The following is a 12,480-nucleotide window of genomic DNA, read 5'->3' as shown; positions in this document are numbered from 1 at the left end:
AAAATGGTTATTTGCTGCATAGTTACTTTTCAGTTTTCACCTGTGTTTTCTCTATAAAATCCGAGATACATTTTTTTTGTGGGCCGGGTGAAAAATGTCTAGGCCTACTCAAATATTTTCTTTCCTTCTCTTCTTACCAAACAGCATCCTTTCCTATTTTCTTTTCCTTATTTTTAATCCACCCAATTCTACCTCCAATCAAAAACATACCTGAGACTTTAAAAAAAAAAAAAGGAAATGTCTAGCGTATATTCTTTAATATACACATAGTATATACACTCTTCAAAAACAAGGAAAACTGTAACTTCAAGTTAGGGTTTTGAAATGTGAAGAAAAGTGTGTAATAAACACTGTCCTAAAAAAATTATTACAATGCTCAGTTGACCCCAAGCATGTTTTTGATTTTTGAAGTAAAGTCCTGTAAGTTATGTGCATACAACGAACCTCCCAACATTTGCTTTAATTTTTTTTTTTTTGTTTTTGTGTTTTTGGTTTTTCATAACTACACGACAGGAAATCAGTACGACAATGCACCAGAAATGCAATATCTTCTCCTTATCTCCTCTTTGCTAATTGGAATGTCCTCTTCAAGAAGTGATTGGAGGCTGCATCATTTCTGTGACACAACACCCTTAGTATTGTATTCGGATCCGATCTATTCCACCTTCCTGTAGTTGGAGGCATTGGTAGCTTTTGCCCTGAACCCATTAGTCCAATTCCACTTTTTTCACAGGTCACAATGCTGAAATCTTCAACGAGTTGCTCTGTAATCTGACCCATTAATGCTATTATTCCTTCCACTACCTCGGCCTCCCTCTCCACCACTTCCTCAGCTATCAATCCTTCTCCGCAAGTGCAAAAAACCCGCTTCAGGCTTTCGAAATCCTCCTCAATCATCTCGTGATCAGACCGATCAAACACCCGGGAACTTCCCCCGGCAAGCAAAACCATGAGGAATGCCTCAAACGAGGCCTTCATGACTTCTTTTATTGCCAGGGCTTGGGCTCTATCCGTGAGAATTGCAGTCATGAGAGTGAGGTTCTGCTTGAGAATTCTCAATGCTGGTCTAATCCGTGCATTGGCTACATCGTCCACATAAAGACTATCATAGAAGACAGAGTTTGAGTCAAGGAAGATGAGGCGGTAAGCAGCTACTTCTGAGACATTTTGCCAGGCTGCTTGGATGAATGTGCTTACAAGTTCAAAGTATGAGGCCGTAGTGCTATTGGCCCTCCGGTTGTTGTTGAATCGATTGCGGGTTGAAGGATGCGTTCGAGGGGGGATGGAAAGGGCTTTGTCAAGGGAATGGAGGTGGGAATGAAGATAATGCAGGGTGTTGAGGCGGATATAGAGGCGTTGTGTTCCTCGGCTCGTTGATGGGCGAGGATGGTGACCTTCATTTGCTATATTTTGGTGCAACTGATCTGCTGCACCAACACTGCATGGGCTAGCTTTTTTCCACAACTTGATGAACTTTGAGTCTCGATTGCATCTGGTCAGAGGAGGAAGTGTGGGGATATAGCTCTGTTTTGTACCTGAAAACTTATTTTATAAGTGGGAAAAAATAACACTTAATATGACAAAATTCATCGAAATCTTAGTTGCAATAACTTCTGCCCAATTCTAAGACCCATGAGTTGTGCAGTACCAGTCTATATTGTTGTTGATAGCAATTTCATTAGATAACATGGAGACGAGAATGCATTTTCAGCCAATCAAGAACGTTTACAGAAGGAAAATAAATAAATAAATGAAGAGAAAGCTCTTACCACATGATGCAACAAATGAAGCATAGTCTTGGAAGAGAACCTCTAAACTATCAACAAGATCTAGAACTAAATCTTCTGTAATTCCTGTTGGGATTTCAAAGAAGTCATCCACAGTTTCCTTAGCTAATTTCATTAGCTCTACGGCTGATTGTGCATAGGGCTCTGATTTGGACTTTGGATTCCATGTCTGCAACACAAATTACAATCAATAATTAGGATTGAATCAAAGATTTATCACTCTATGGAAGCTTTAATTTCTATGCCAAATTGTTCCAAAGTAAAGAACTTACTTCAGTTTCTTTCCCTCTTTGGAAACACTCTTTCCCTTTCTCCAACCTTTCGTTTATCCATTTTTGCAAGAGCTTCAATATGACTGATTCAACTTCATATGGAATCATCTCTCGTATAATTGCTTTGCCTCCATCCTCACACTCAGCAGAGTCTTCAACTACCATTTGGACCAAAAGCTTTTCCAGCTTTCCAGCCCTCTGCAGTACCTCAACTGTCTCAGCTGTGAGCATGAACACTGTCCCTAAATATTGTTTCAACACATCTCCGTAACAGTTATGTAACGTGACAGCAGCGACTGCAGCTGCAGTTGGGTGCCATTTCTTGAGTATGGGACTAAAGATTTCCCTCTCTTTCAATGACAAATCTTCGGTTTCCTTAGCCAATTGAAGCAAGGCTTCACTTGCCTCTTGTTTCACTTCAGCAGTATCACTTTTGACATTCCCACTTTCAATTATCTGCTGTCATTAACCAAAGAATAAGATGACAGATACATAAAAATCAAAACTGCACTAAAACTTGAGCGTGAACTTGATAATTAAGAAAACCGTAAGTTTAATGACACAACATTTTTTCACTAGTGCTGGGATGGTAATTGTGATTGGTGTACAATGAAATTGATGTTAGACTATCAGTGATAGTCCTATGCAAAAAGTGATATTTCACCCATAACAAATATAGAAAAAAATTGTCAACATTGTTATCAGGAAAACTATTTACAGACCTTGGTCAATGCGTTTTTCACAGATGATCGAATGTAGAAGTCCACACGATGTCCAGATGAGTCCACCAAGGTTATTTCTCGTTCCTCTTCCCGAGCGCCTTCAGTGATTGTAAAATCATGGCCTAAAATCCTTGTGGCCGATAACACCAAAGGAAGAAGGTTTTCAATTTGGCCAACATTTCCCCTCTGGAAATAGTCATGGTAATTAAGCAATCTCTTCTCTGCCCATCCCTGCATTGAGGTCAATACTGAAGACAGGCTATTTACATATGTAACCTCTCGGTCTGGTCTCTTGGCATCATTTGCCACTTCTGTCAACATAGCATTCGAAGCACAAAGAAGGTCTGGTTCTATCTGTGCAGTCACAACGTATTGCTGAAAGAGCACCCAAGTGAAACACAAATTGTGTATAGGCCGTGTGATTCCCAATGTTGACCACGTTTTCTTCATTAGCTCTAGAAGTTCATCAACCTCGTCAAGGACTAAAGTTTCATCCCTGATATCAAATACTGATTGAAGAAGAGCGACGTAGAGGTGGATGTTGAGAGGGTACCCATCAGCCCAATGGCAAATATCTGTGGGAACTCCATTGGAGCTTTGCCATGACAAGGATACTACGGAATTGCAAAGCGTTCTCATGGTGTCGGAATTCTTGCCAGTGTCTATTGCTTTTGTCTCGCTAATTCGGATAATGTCCCTCAGACGCATAGCGAAGGTGTTTGATTTGTCTAAGGGGATTGAAGGGTGGAGAAGAAGCCCTGCCTCCATGATTTTAAACTGACGCCTTTGCCATTGATGGTACTCATGGGAGTCATTGAATTCGGATGGCTTTAGGTGGCGGAGGAGCTCTAATGGAAGTATTATCGTCTCTGCTCGCCGACCCATCTGTTTCACATCAATAAACAAGTTTACAATGTTGAATCAAATCAGGAAAATTGTCTTTAAATTGGGTACTAATCACGTTTATTGTCAAGTTAGTTTGTAGAATATTTTGTATTTAAATTTATACTAAACAATGTGATGTTCAATCCGCATTCAGAGACTCTAATGTTGATTGAATATAATGTTTTCATTCATCTCATTCTAGTACCGATTATGTGATTACCTGTTTCCAAAATTACAACATGATTCTAAAATGGGTGGTGCTACAATGAGGAGAATGAAGATTAAAATTATTGTGATTATTTGTTTTTTCAACGCGTCCAATATTCAAATTTCGTATGCCCAACTATCGGATTAAAAAAAAAAAAAAAAAAACAAAGAAAGACGTACTTGGCCAACGAGGGTCCTCATAAGGGTCTTTCTGAGCCTGTTATCGCTCTGCTCTGTCACTCGCATCTGCTGCCTCATGATCTCGGCAGAAGTCATCGGCCGCCTTGGCCTAACCACTTGCGGCACGGTGTATGAATACCCAGGACTAGTAGAGTTAGAAGTGTGTCCACCATGACCGCCGGGAGACACAGTAGTAGCAGCAGCAGGTGCACCACCTGGGCCGGCACCAGTTGACATCCTTCTTTGAGGCGACCGCTTCAACATCTTCAAACCCAATGTCCTCTTCACCCGACTTGTGGGGGTGGTCACCACGCGTTCCCCACCAGGCTTATTAGTCCCCGAGGTTGGCGGCAACAACGAACCCTCCCCACCATGTTCACTATGGGAATTGGATGATGAGTAAAAAGAGAGGGCATTGCGACCACCGAAACCAGGAGACGACCTGCACGCCGTGAAGAATATTTCATAGGCTGTTTCTCTAACGTCGTCACGTTCAATACCTTCGAGCTTTTCAAATGGCCATATGAGGTCTGCCATAAAGGCCTCATGGAAGTGATCAGGGCGTGAAGCGACGTGAGGAGCCGAAAGGGACTCACGGCGAGTGTGGTGTCCCATGGTGGATGGGAGGAAATTCAGATATCGGGGGGAGCCAGCTGGGTTTGCATATTCCCTTAAAGTAGAGGGCGATATTTGCGAGAGAGAGAGAGAGAGAGAGAGAGCGAGAGAGAGCGAGAAAAATTAAGAGAGAGAGAAAATGGTGGTTTGGTTGGTTATTATGACAACGTTATTGCATTGTGTTAAGGAATGAGTGTTGGGTGCCAACGTTGTTGTGCGAAGAAAACGAGAAAGCTAGAGGTTGTGAAAGGATATTACATGTCATTCATGCCAATTTGCCTTCCGATTATTTCTCTGCTTTTCTTACTATTTCCCTTTTCGTTTTGTGAGGTGACAAATAACAATTACTAAAGAAATATTAGAAACGTGTTTTGTAAAACAAAGTGTATTTGGTATTTGTTTCTATTTATAGGAAACAACAGATGTACTTATATGCGTTTTCAAAATGATAGAGAGAATCCCTGCATGCGTAGCAACTGTTATCTTAAGATCTATTAATAGTTCTGCTGATATGGAGCCCCCTCACCCTTACCACTTATCCAGCAAAAGTGGAACATCGATCCATTTTCCTTATAGCCAATACACAGAAATGGAGTTGTCGATCATAAAATCTACAAACTGTGCATCAAAAAAGGAGTTGAATTTAAACGTAAATATTGTGAAAGCTTGGGTTCTAGTCTCTTGGGTGGGTTAAACTGAATACAGAGACAGTGAGGATGTTTGGATCAGAGGCTGTCTTTGTTTCCTCGGAAAATAGTTCCTGTGAATCTAACGTCCTCCATGAATTTCTTGTTACTTGTTTTGAAGGAGTAACCATGCCGACCATTATGGGCGGCTCCGGTTGGTTTTTCCGACATTGTCTTTGGCAGCTTCTCAACACAACGGCATCTCTAAGGACTTTCCGGCGCGGTGGTTGTTTAGCAAGAGAAAATCAAGGGTCCTTTTTTGTTGGAGGAACTAGAGAGATGCACGGTGGTTTTGATGTCTGGTGGGCTCAGTCAATGCTTTTTCTTAACCAAAAGGTACCTTCTTTTGATGCTGTTTTCGTCTCCTGTTCTTTCTTCTAAGTTGTTGTGTAAATATGCCGTGGTACTTCATCTGGGTTGTTGTTGGATTCTTCTGGGTGTTTTTTTTTTTTTTTTTAATATTCTAAACTTTCGTCTTTTATTCATCTTTGATGGGCTATTGTGGTGCTTAAGGTTTCTTGTTGGCGAATTCTGATAAATTTGTGAATTGGGGTTGCAGAAATTTTAGTTGGTTTTTCATGTCATTATATAATTTTGATGTTCGAATCCTAGATAGTAGGATTCAGAATTAGACTTGTTTATAGCATAAGCTTCATAACATAATTGAAAAGGAACCGACAAAAAAAACTTGTTGAAAGTTTGAGTTTCGGGGTAGTTTTATTTTCTTAGTTCATTTTGAGCTATGAAATCTAGTACTCCAAGAATTCACTGGTTGAGCACTAACACATAGCTCATGATCTAAGAATTTATGAGCACTTATATGAGCTGGGGTGTCGGGTAATTTCTGGGTTCTGATTTTTAGTTCTATGGTTGATGCTAGTTTAGAAGAATTTCAAGTGGATTGATCCGGTACGAGACTTAAGAATTGGATGAATGAGGGAGTAATTATCATTCGAGGGAGGTTGCAGAAGGTGATGAAGTGTATTTGTTCAGGTGAGCAATTGAAGGTAGATGAAAGGGTTCATTTTCGACGGGGTCCTCAGCGACTCGGCACTATTCAGCAAGTGGCTATTCATCCCGAGCTGGTGAGATGGAAACAAAGGTGGACAATAGCAACATTGAAGAAGCATAGTGTTTTCTTCGTGAGAGTGGTTATCTGAACTATGAGGTTAGTGATATCTTTATTTTGCCCTTTCTGATGTCTTTTTGTTTATCTGTTATATATAAACTGATCTGCACTCATTTTACTATTAGCTGTGGACTACTTTAAAAATTCTAAATATCTCTATCAATTTTCATGGTAAACTAAGGGCCTGTTTGGTCATACTATGAAATTTTTTATGGCTACATTTTCACTTTATATGATCTTCAATGAACAAATTGAGCATTATAATGGGAAAATATATAGATATGATTTATCCATACATTGTAGTAAATACTTCAACCTGTTTCTGATTGCTCCATTTAAGATCTGAATTTAAATAATATGGTAAGACAAAATGAAGTAGGCCATTCAAGTTCATACGAACCAAACAGGCCATGATTTTTTGTTTTACTGTCATTTAGCTGTACACTTGTAAAGTCATTTTGAGGTGGGAGTGACTCTGACAATGAGAACTCCTTAGTAGGTTTATCCGGTTTTAGTTAGATTCGCCTTTCTTTCTGGTTGGTCATTGGTTATAATTATCTTAAGGGCAGTACATTATGCTACGAGACAGAGGGTGTAATTTGGATCTGAGGCTTTGTTTGTTTCCTCGGAAAACATTTCATGTGAGTCTAATATCCTCCATGAATTCTTGTTACTTGTTTTAAAGGAGTAACCATGCCAACCATTATGGGCGGCTCCAGTGTCTTTTTCTGACACTGTCTTTGGCAGCTTCTCAACACCGCAGCATCTCTAAGGACTTTCTGGCGCCTTGGTTGTTAGTCCAAGGTTGAGACTGGTGTAAACTACTGTTTGTGTGTGTGTGATATAATGTAAGTGAATGTGAATCATGTGTTTTTAACGAATGGTTGTGCAATTGATTGCATTGACTGTGCTGTTGATGTGGCAGTCGTGATTGCAGTGAATGATGGAATTAAATCGGCTAGAGACATTGGCCTTAGAAGGCCTTGGGTAATGATCAGCGTCAATGATGATGAAGATCTTCACTTCCGAAGGCTGGTATACATGCCTCCTTGCATTGGTTTAATTACTAGTATCTTATTTTATCAGCACCAGCTACTGCAGAAACTCATGTAGTATAGTGTGTGCTATCAATTGAATAAGATTTGCAAGTGTTTTTATACCATAGATACAAATTATCATGTTATTTATGTAAATCAGACTTTGGCTTGATACAGACTTAGGACTAATGAATTAGCGAGTTTTTTGGGAGAGTCAATCTTTAATTCAGCTCAATCATGAAGACAATTATTTTCTTGATATAGTTAGACAAGCAAAGCAATTGGGTCAATGAAGCATCTGATGTCATGGATTTAAAAATTGTGCAGATTAATTAGATGGACCATAGTATATTCTTGGTTAATGCAATACAGTATGAATAAGGGAAACCCTAATGTATGAGGTCGGAAATTTTGGAGTTATAACAGAACGCTGTTATGGCAGTGGCCGTTGCTTTCCAGTTTGCCCCTACGGTAATATAAGTGGGTGTTACTTTCCTTCGTCGTGCGGCTGATTTTCCTTAACATAGGCTATGTAGCCTCTTTTTTGTTTCTTTTTGAAGCCTTCGTTAAGACTCCAATCTTAATTACATTTGAAATCGTAAACTCATGTATACTCCCTCTTCTAGTGTTTTAAATTAGATCTCTTTCATTCTTTTCACGATTAATCTCATTGTAAACACCAAATTTTCCAAAAGAATCTCTATTTCAATTCTTTTACAAAAGAATGCCCTCTAATTCTATCTTCATTGAACTTGACTCGAACAAGGAATCTTCTTGACTTTGGTTGGAAGATGAATTGAACGGTCTTCACAACAAATCTCTAGCTTTGAGCTTATTAGAGATATATTGTTCTTCAAGTCTTTGAATGTGAAGGCTTGTAGGTTGAAGTTCTTCGGGGCTTTAGAGGCTTGATCCGTTGAGCTTCAAAGATTTGGATTTGTTGGAGTTTATGGAGGCATTTTGGCTTAATTCCAATAGAACTTCAAAGAACTCGAACAAGAGATCTCCTTGACTTTGATTGGAGAAAGAATTGAACAGTCTTCACAACAAATCTCTAGCTTTGAGCTTATTAGAGATTTATTGTTCTTCAAGCCCTTTGAATGTTCTTCAAGTTCTTCAAAGATGTTTGAGACAGAATTTCTCCAGAGCTTGGGTCTCTTGAAAACTTCCTGTTGAAAATGAGAGGGGATGTCCTCTATTTATAGTGATTTCAGAGGATAAGCTCCACTTTGTATTGATATACTTGAAAGTATGTAGTAGATTTTTTATTAGCCCAAATATTTCTTAGAGATAATTATCTCTATTTATCTATTTTGATAAATATCATATTTTGATAAAGATAATAATCAATAAAGATAAATAATTATCTCTATTTAATTTATTTTAATAAAGATAATTATCTATCAATTTTTAATAGAAAATTTTATCTTTATATTATTTATTTATTTTAATAAAGATAATTATCCTTAAGTTTTGTATAGGAAATTTATCTTTATCTTGTGGGCCCAATTACATGTGGCAAATTTCAATATGTCGATGTAATATTAATTTGGGTGACATATGTCATCATGTAATTTAATTAATTTAATGACAGTAATTTAGAATTTGCCACTAAATTTTGATGTGGCATTTTGTAATTGGCTTGACAAATTTTTGCCTCCTACACTCACAAACTTGTTTAGGGGTGGTTACATATATAAGAGATACTATTGCTACAGCTGATCTTATGCTTATGAAGAGAAATGGTATTGATGTTGTGGAGATACATACAAGTGGAAGGTACTATTTCATGATTATATTGAACATATTATAATGCAAAATAGATAGTATATAATTTAAATAGATGAGGGGAGAAGGGGTATGGGATCTATTAGTTTGTTTTGATTGCATTTGCAATAGAACTTTATCCTCTTTAATGACAAAGGTAAAAAGACTGAAAATTATCTCCTGAGAAGGAGCCTGTGCTAAGTCTAAAACTATACATGTGATTGTAGTTGTCTCACCTCAAATGCTATGAGAAATTAATATACTTCACTGCAATACCTTATAAAGGACAGAACTTTTTCTTACCCCTCAATTCTTAGGAAATATCTAAATGTGACTATATCTAATTGAGTTTCATCCAAATCTAGGCATTGACGCATTGCATGAACTGAACCCTTCTGTAGGCAAACTGCTTTATTTGAAGAACTTTGGGATGGCTTGGGAGATTCAATTGCACATCTGAGACTAACCTGTGTGCGTGTGTGAATGTTTGACACCTAAGTTGTAAAGCAGTTTCCTGTCGAGTATCATGAGGATTGTGAATTAATACTTTCTGGCTCCAGGTTAGCTTACCTAATATTGGGGATTCAACCATATCCTCAATGAACACGATGTACTCAACCTTGCTTCAATTTATGGCAGGTTGTCCTCTCTTAACTGAAACCCATCTGAACTGTTTAAATAAGTTTCGAATGATATCATCAATCCAAATTTTACTTTTCCTTTCAAACAATCCGTCTATCTAATTTAGTTCATGAAATGAAGTTGGATGGCGACCCCATGAGTGGAGATATTGGACGAGGTGCCACAAGGGAATTAATTGCCTTCGCTGTTTGATTGGCTGCTGTGAAAGACAGGCCTCCTGGTTTGTATCTGGATTCCTTTGTTCATAGAGAATGTGTTAAGTTTCAATTTTGCTTTTGGTAAGGTGTCAGTTCTTTACTCCTTTCAAATGGTAGGTTTTCTTCAATTGGAGGGTGGCACCAATGCTCACACAGTTGAAAAAATTAAAGAAAATGGGACTTTTTCAAACAAGTAATTTTTTCACCCTTCAACACATCCCTTCCCCTTCCCCACCCCCCCCCCCCACCCCTTTTTTCCTCTCCCTATTTATCTGTCTTTCTGAATTTAAAAAGTAGGAAAATAGTAGCAGAATCAAAATGTCAGATATGTCAACAGGAGGATTAAACAATGCTTCATGCACTATGGTCATGCCCTTTAGCTAGAAATGTTTGGGCTTTGGTGAGAGACAAAATACAAAAATGGCTAAATGACAGAGTCACTGAGCTTTTTGGTCTGTTTAATAGAGCTTGCACGGAGTGCAATATTGAAGAAGCTGAAATATGGGCTATGTTATATGAGCCACATATTTGGAACGCTAAGAATAAATATTATTTTGAGAATACCTAACTTTATCCACAGAAATTATTGGATATGGCTCAAATCCCTTTGCAAGATTATAAGAAAGCAAACAGAATTTCTCTGCCCATGTCCAGCAGCAGCTGATTGTCTTTGGAAGTCAAAGAAACAAAGGCGGAGCCAAGGGGGGGCGAGAGGGGGCAAGTGCCCCCCTGACTCCTCCAAAAATATTCCATATATATTACAATTAGGAATTTTTTTAAATGCTTTACCCTCCTTGATGCAGAAACTAAACACAAATCAGGAAAAAAGCTTCCTGGTCCTGCTGAAATAAGGGGAAAATGACAAGCTTACCTAATGCCCAATAAGTCAATGACACCGTGTAACGGAGAAAAAAAAAATAGGAAAAAAGTTTCCTGACACAAGCAAAAATAAATGGAAGAATTTTCTTTAGGCACAATAACACACAAACTTTGACTTGTCAGCTGTTAGCTTTTATTAATAATAATAATAATAATAAAAAGTGTCTTTCTTATGACATTTCAATTGATAGTCCTATATTTTACACTTTTTTTTTTTTTTGTCCTCAATTTCTTGACATTTTAGTTTAAAATTGTGGGTTTATGTTATGAAATTTTTTTTAATTATTTTGAAAAATAAATAGAAAGTCGAATTTTACTTATACTTTCAAAAACAATCAAGAAAAGATAGTGAGACGTGTATACAACTTTGTCAATAAATTACTATATTTTTAATATTTTTCAAATTAATTAATTTCTACAATTTATTTTATAGTATTAACTTAAATGTCTAACTATAGTTTACTTATAATTAGTTTTTGTATGACACTTATAGTTGTCATTGTTTTTTGTTTTTATTTTTTAATATTGACTTCTAATCTTGCCCCCTGAATTGAAATCCTAGCTCCGCCACTGCAAAGAAATCAGCCCATATTAGCATCTATATTGACTAGTTGATTTTCATATTCCGTGCTGATGCTACTGTAGTTACAATTGACTGTATTTGTCTCATACATACTTCCTTTTTCCAGCCTGTATACTGTTTCTTATCATTAATAAAATTTTCTATCTTTCATCTCAAAAAAATCCATTTAGGTCATAGACCCTTGAATCACTTTAACACTTGATTTGGTGGGGTGTGCCTAGCCCAATGGCTACACTCAAGAACTCTAGCAGCAAGCTACTATGGTGAGTCCTTCCCCATGATCAGGGCCGGCTTAATGTGTTTTGGGCCTAAGACAACAATTTTGAGTGGGGCCTTCTTTTAAAAAAATTAAATATTAAAATTTTTAATCGTAGATTTTTTTTCCTCACAAAAATAGTTTTATTTGTTAACAAAATAACAACAAGTGTTAATGTGGACCCATATAAGAGTATACAAGTAAAATTTTTTTATAACTAATCAATGAAATTCTCAACCAAAAAAAAAAAAAAAAAAAAATTGAAGGTGAAATTTATTTAAAAAATTAAAACCCTAAGAGATAAGTACAAACGGTAGTTCCATAATTACTAAAAATAATAAAATAAAATAAATTTATGGTTTTATGCTACTCCACGTCCCATGAAAATGAGTTTACCTATGTGTTGTGTCAGAATTTAAAGTAATTACCAAGAATAAAATAAAGAGAAAGTAAAACAAGATAGCTTGAATTATGAGAAAGTTTAGGAAAGAAACAATCTAAAGAAGTAACAAACTTGAGGATCAGACTCAAATGAGGAGAAGAAGGTCTGAAGCGCAGTAGCTACAGCTTCAAAACAATATCTCTTTTATGCTTTAAATAGAGAGTGGGGCAAAATTTCCAGCAATTCATACAAGA

General features: G+C 37.3%; 1 protein-coding gene and 1 long non-coding RNA gene across 9 annotated transcripts; one reads left to right on the top strand and one right to left on the bottom strand.

Annotated features, from left to right (window-relative positions):
* Positions 1-325: 325 nt before the first annotated feature.
* LOC112015164 (protein unc-13 homolog) lies at positions 326-4,842 on the bottom strand. 2 transcript variants are annotated; one of them, XM_065777500.1, is made up of 5 exons: positions 4,054-4,842; positions 2,782-3,666; positions 2,060-2,518; positions 1,770-1,956; positions 326-1,535 (listed from the first exon to the last, which is right to left on the bottom strand). In XM_065777500.1, the coding sequence occupies exons 1-5, from the start codon at positions 4,666-4,668 to the stop codon at positions 556-558; spliced, it is 3,126 nt and encodes a 1,041-aa protein (XP_065633572.1). In that variant the 5' UTR covers positions 4,669-4,842; the 3' UTR covers positions 326-555. The 2 variants fall into 2 exon arrangements, with proteins under 2 accessions (XP_065633572.1, XP_023903295.2); XM_024047527.2 differs by having other exon boundaries at positions 2,060-2,515; positions 4,054-4,841.
* Positions 4,843-5,189: 347 nt separating this feature from the next.
* On the top strand, positions 5,190-10,158 carry LOC136069589 (uncharacterized). 7 transcript variants are annotated; one of them, XR_010630806.1, is made up of 5 exons: positions 5,190-5,690; positions 6,235-6,522; positions 7,421-7,518; positions 9,203-9,299; positions 9,689-10,158. It is a non-coding gene; the product is annotated as an uncharacterized LOC136069589 (long non-coding RNA). The 7 variants fall into 7 exon arrangements; XR_010630804.1 differs by having other exon boundaries at positions 7,409-7,518; XR_010630808.1 differs by lacking the exon at positions 7,421-7,518 and having other exon boundaries at positions 9,689-10,157.
* The last annotated feature ends 2,322 nt before the right edge of the window (positions 10,159-12,480 follow it).

Source organism: Quercus suber, unplaced genomic scaffold (assembly GCF_002906115.3).
Source record: "Quercus suber isolate HL8 unplaced genomic scaffold, Cork oak 2.0 scaffold_10, whole genome shotgun sequence".
Taxonomy (NCBI): domain Eukaryota; kingdom Viridiplantae; phylum Streptophyta; class Magnoliopsida; order Fagales; family Fagaceae; genus Quercus; species Quercus suber.
The sequence above is the reverse complement of the archived record's forward strand: the minus strand, read 5'-3'. Positions and strand labels throughout refer to the sequence as shown.

What these genes read in the sequence shown, in the direction of transcription:
- LOC112015164 (XM_065777500.1), bottom strand. Translation starts at nt 4,668, where the DNA reads ATGGGACACCACACTCGCCGTGAGTCCCTTTCGGCTCCTCACGTCGCT. An exon ending in TGAAAAACGCATTGACCAAG is followed by an intron (nt 2,519 to 2,781) that starts GTCTGTAAATAG and finishes GGTTAATGACAG; the next exon opens with CAGATAATTGAAAGTGGGAA. An exon ending in AAAGAGGGAAAGAAACTGAA is followed by an intron (nt 1,957 to 2,059) that starts GTAAGTTCTTTA and finishes TTTGTGTTGCAG; the next exon opens with ACATGGAATCCAAAGTCCAA.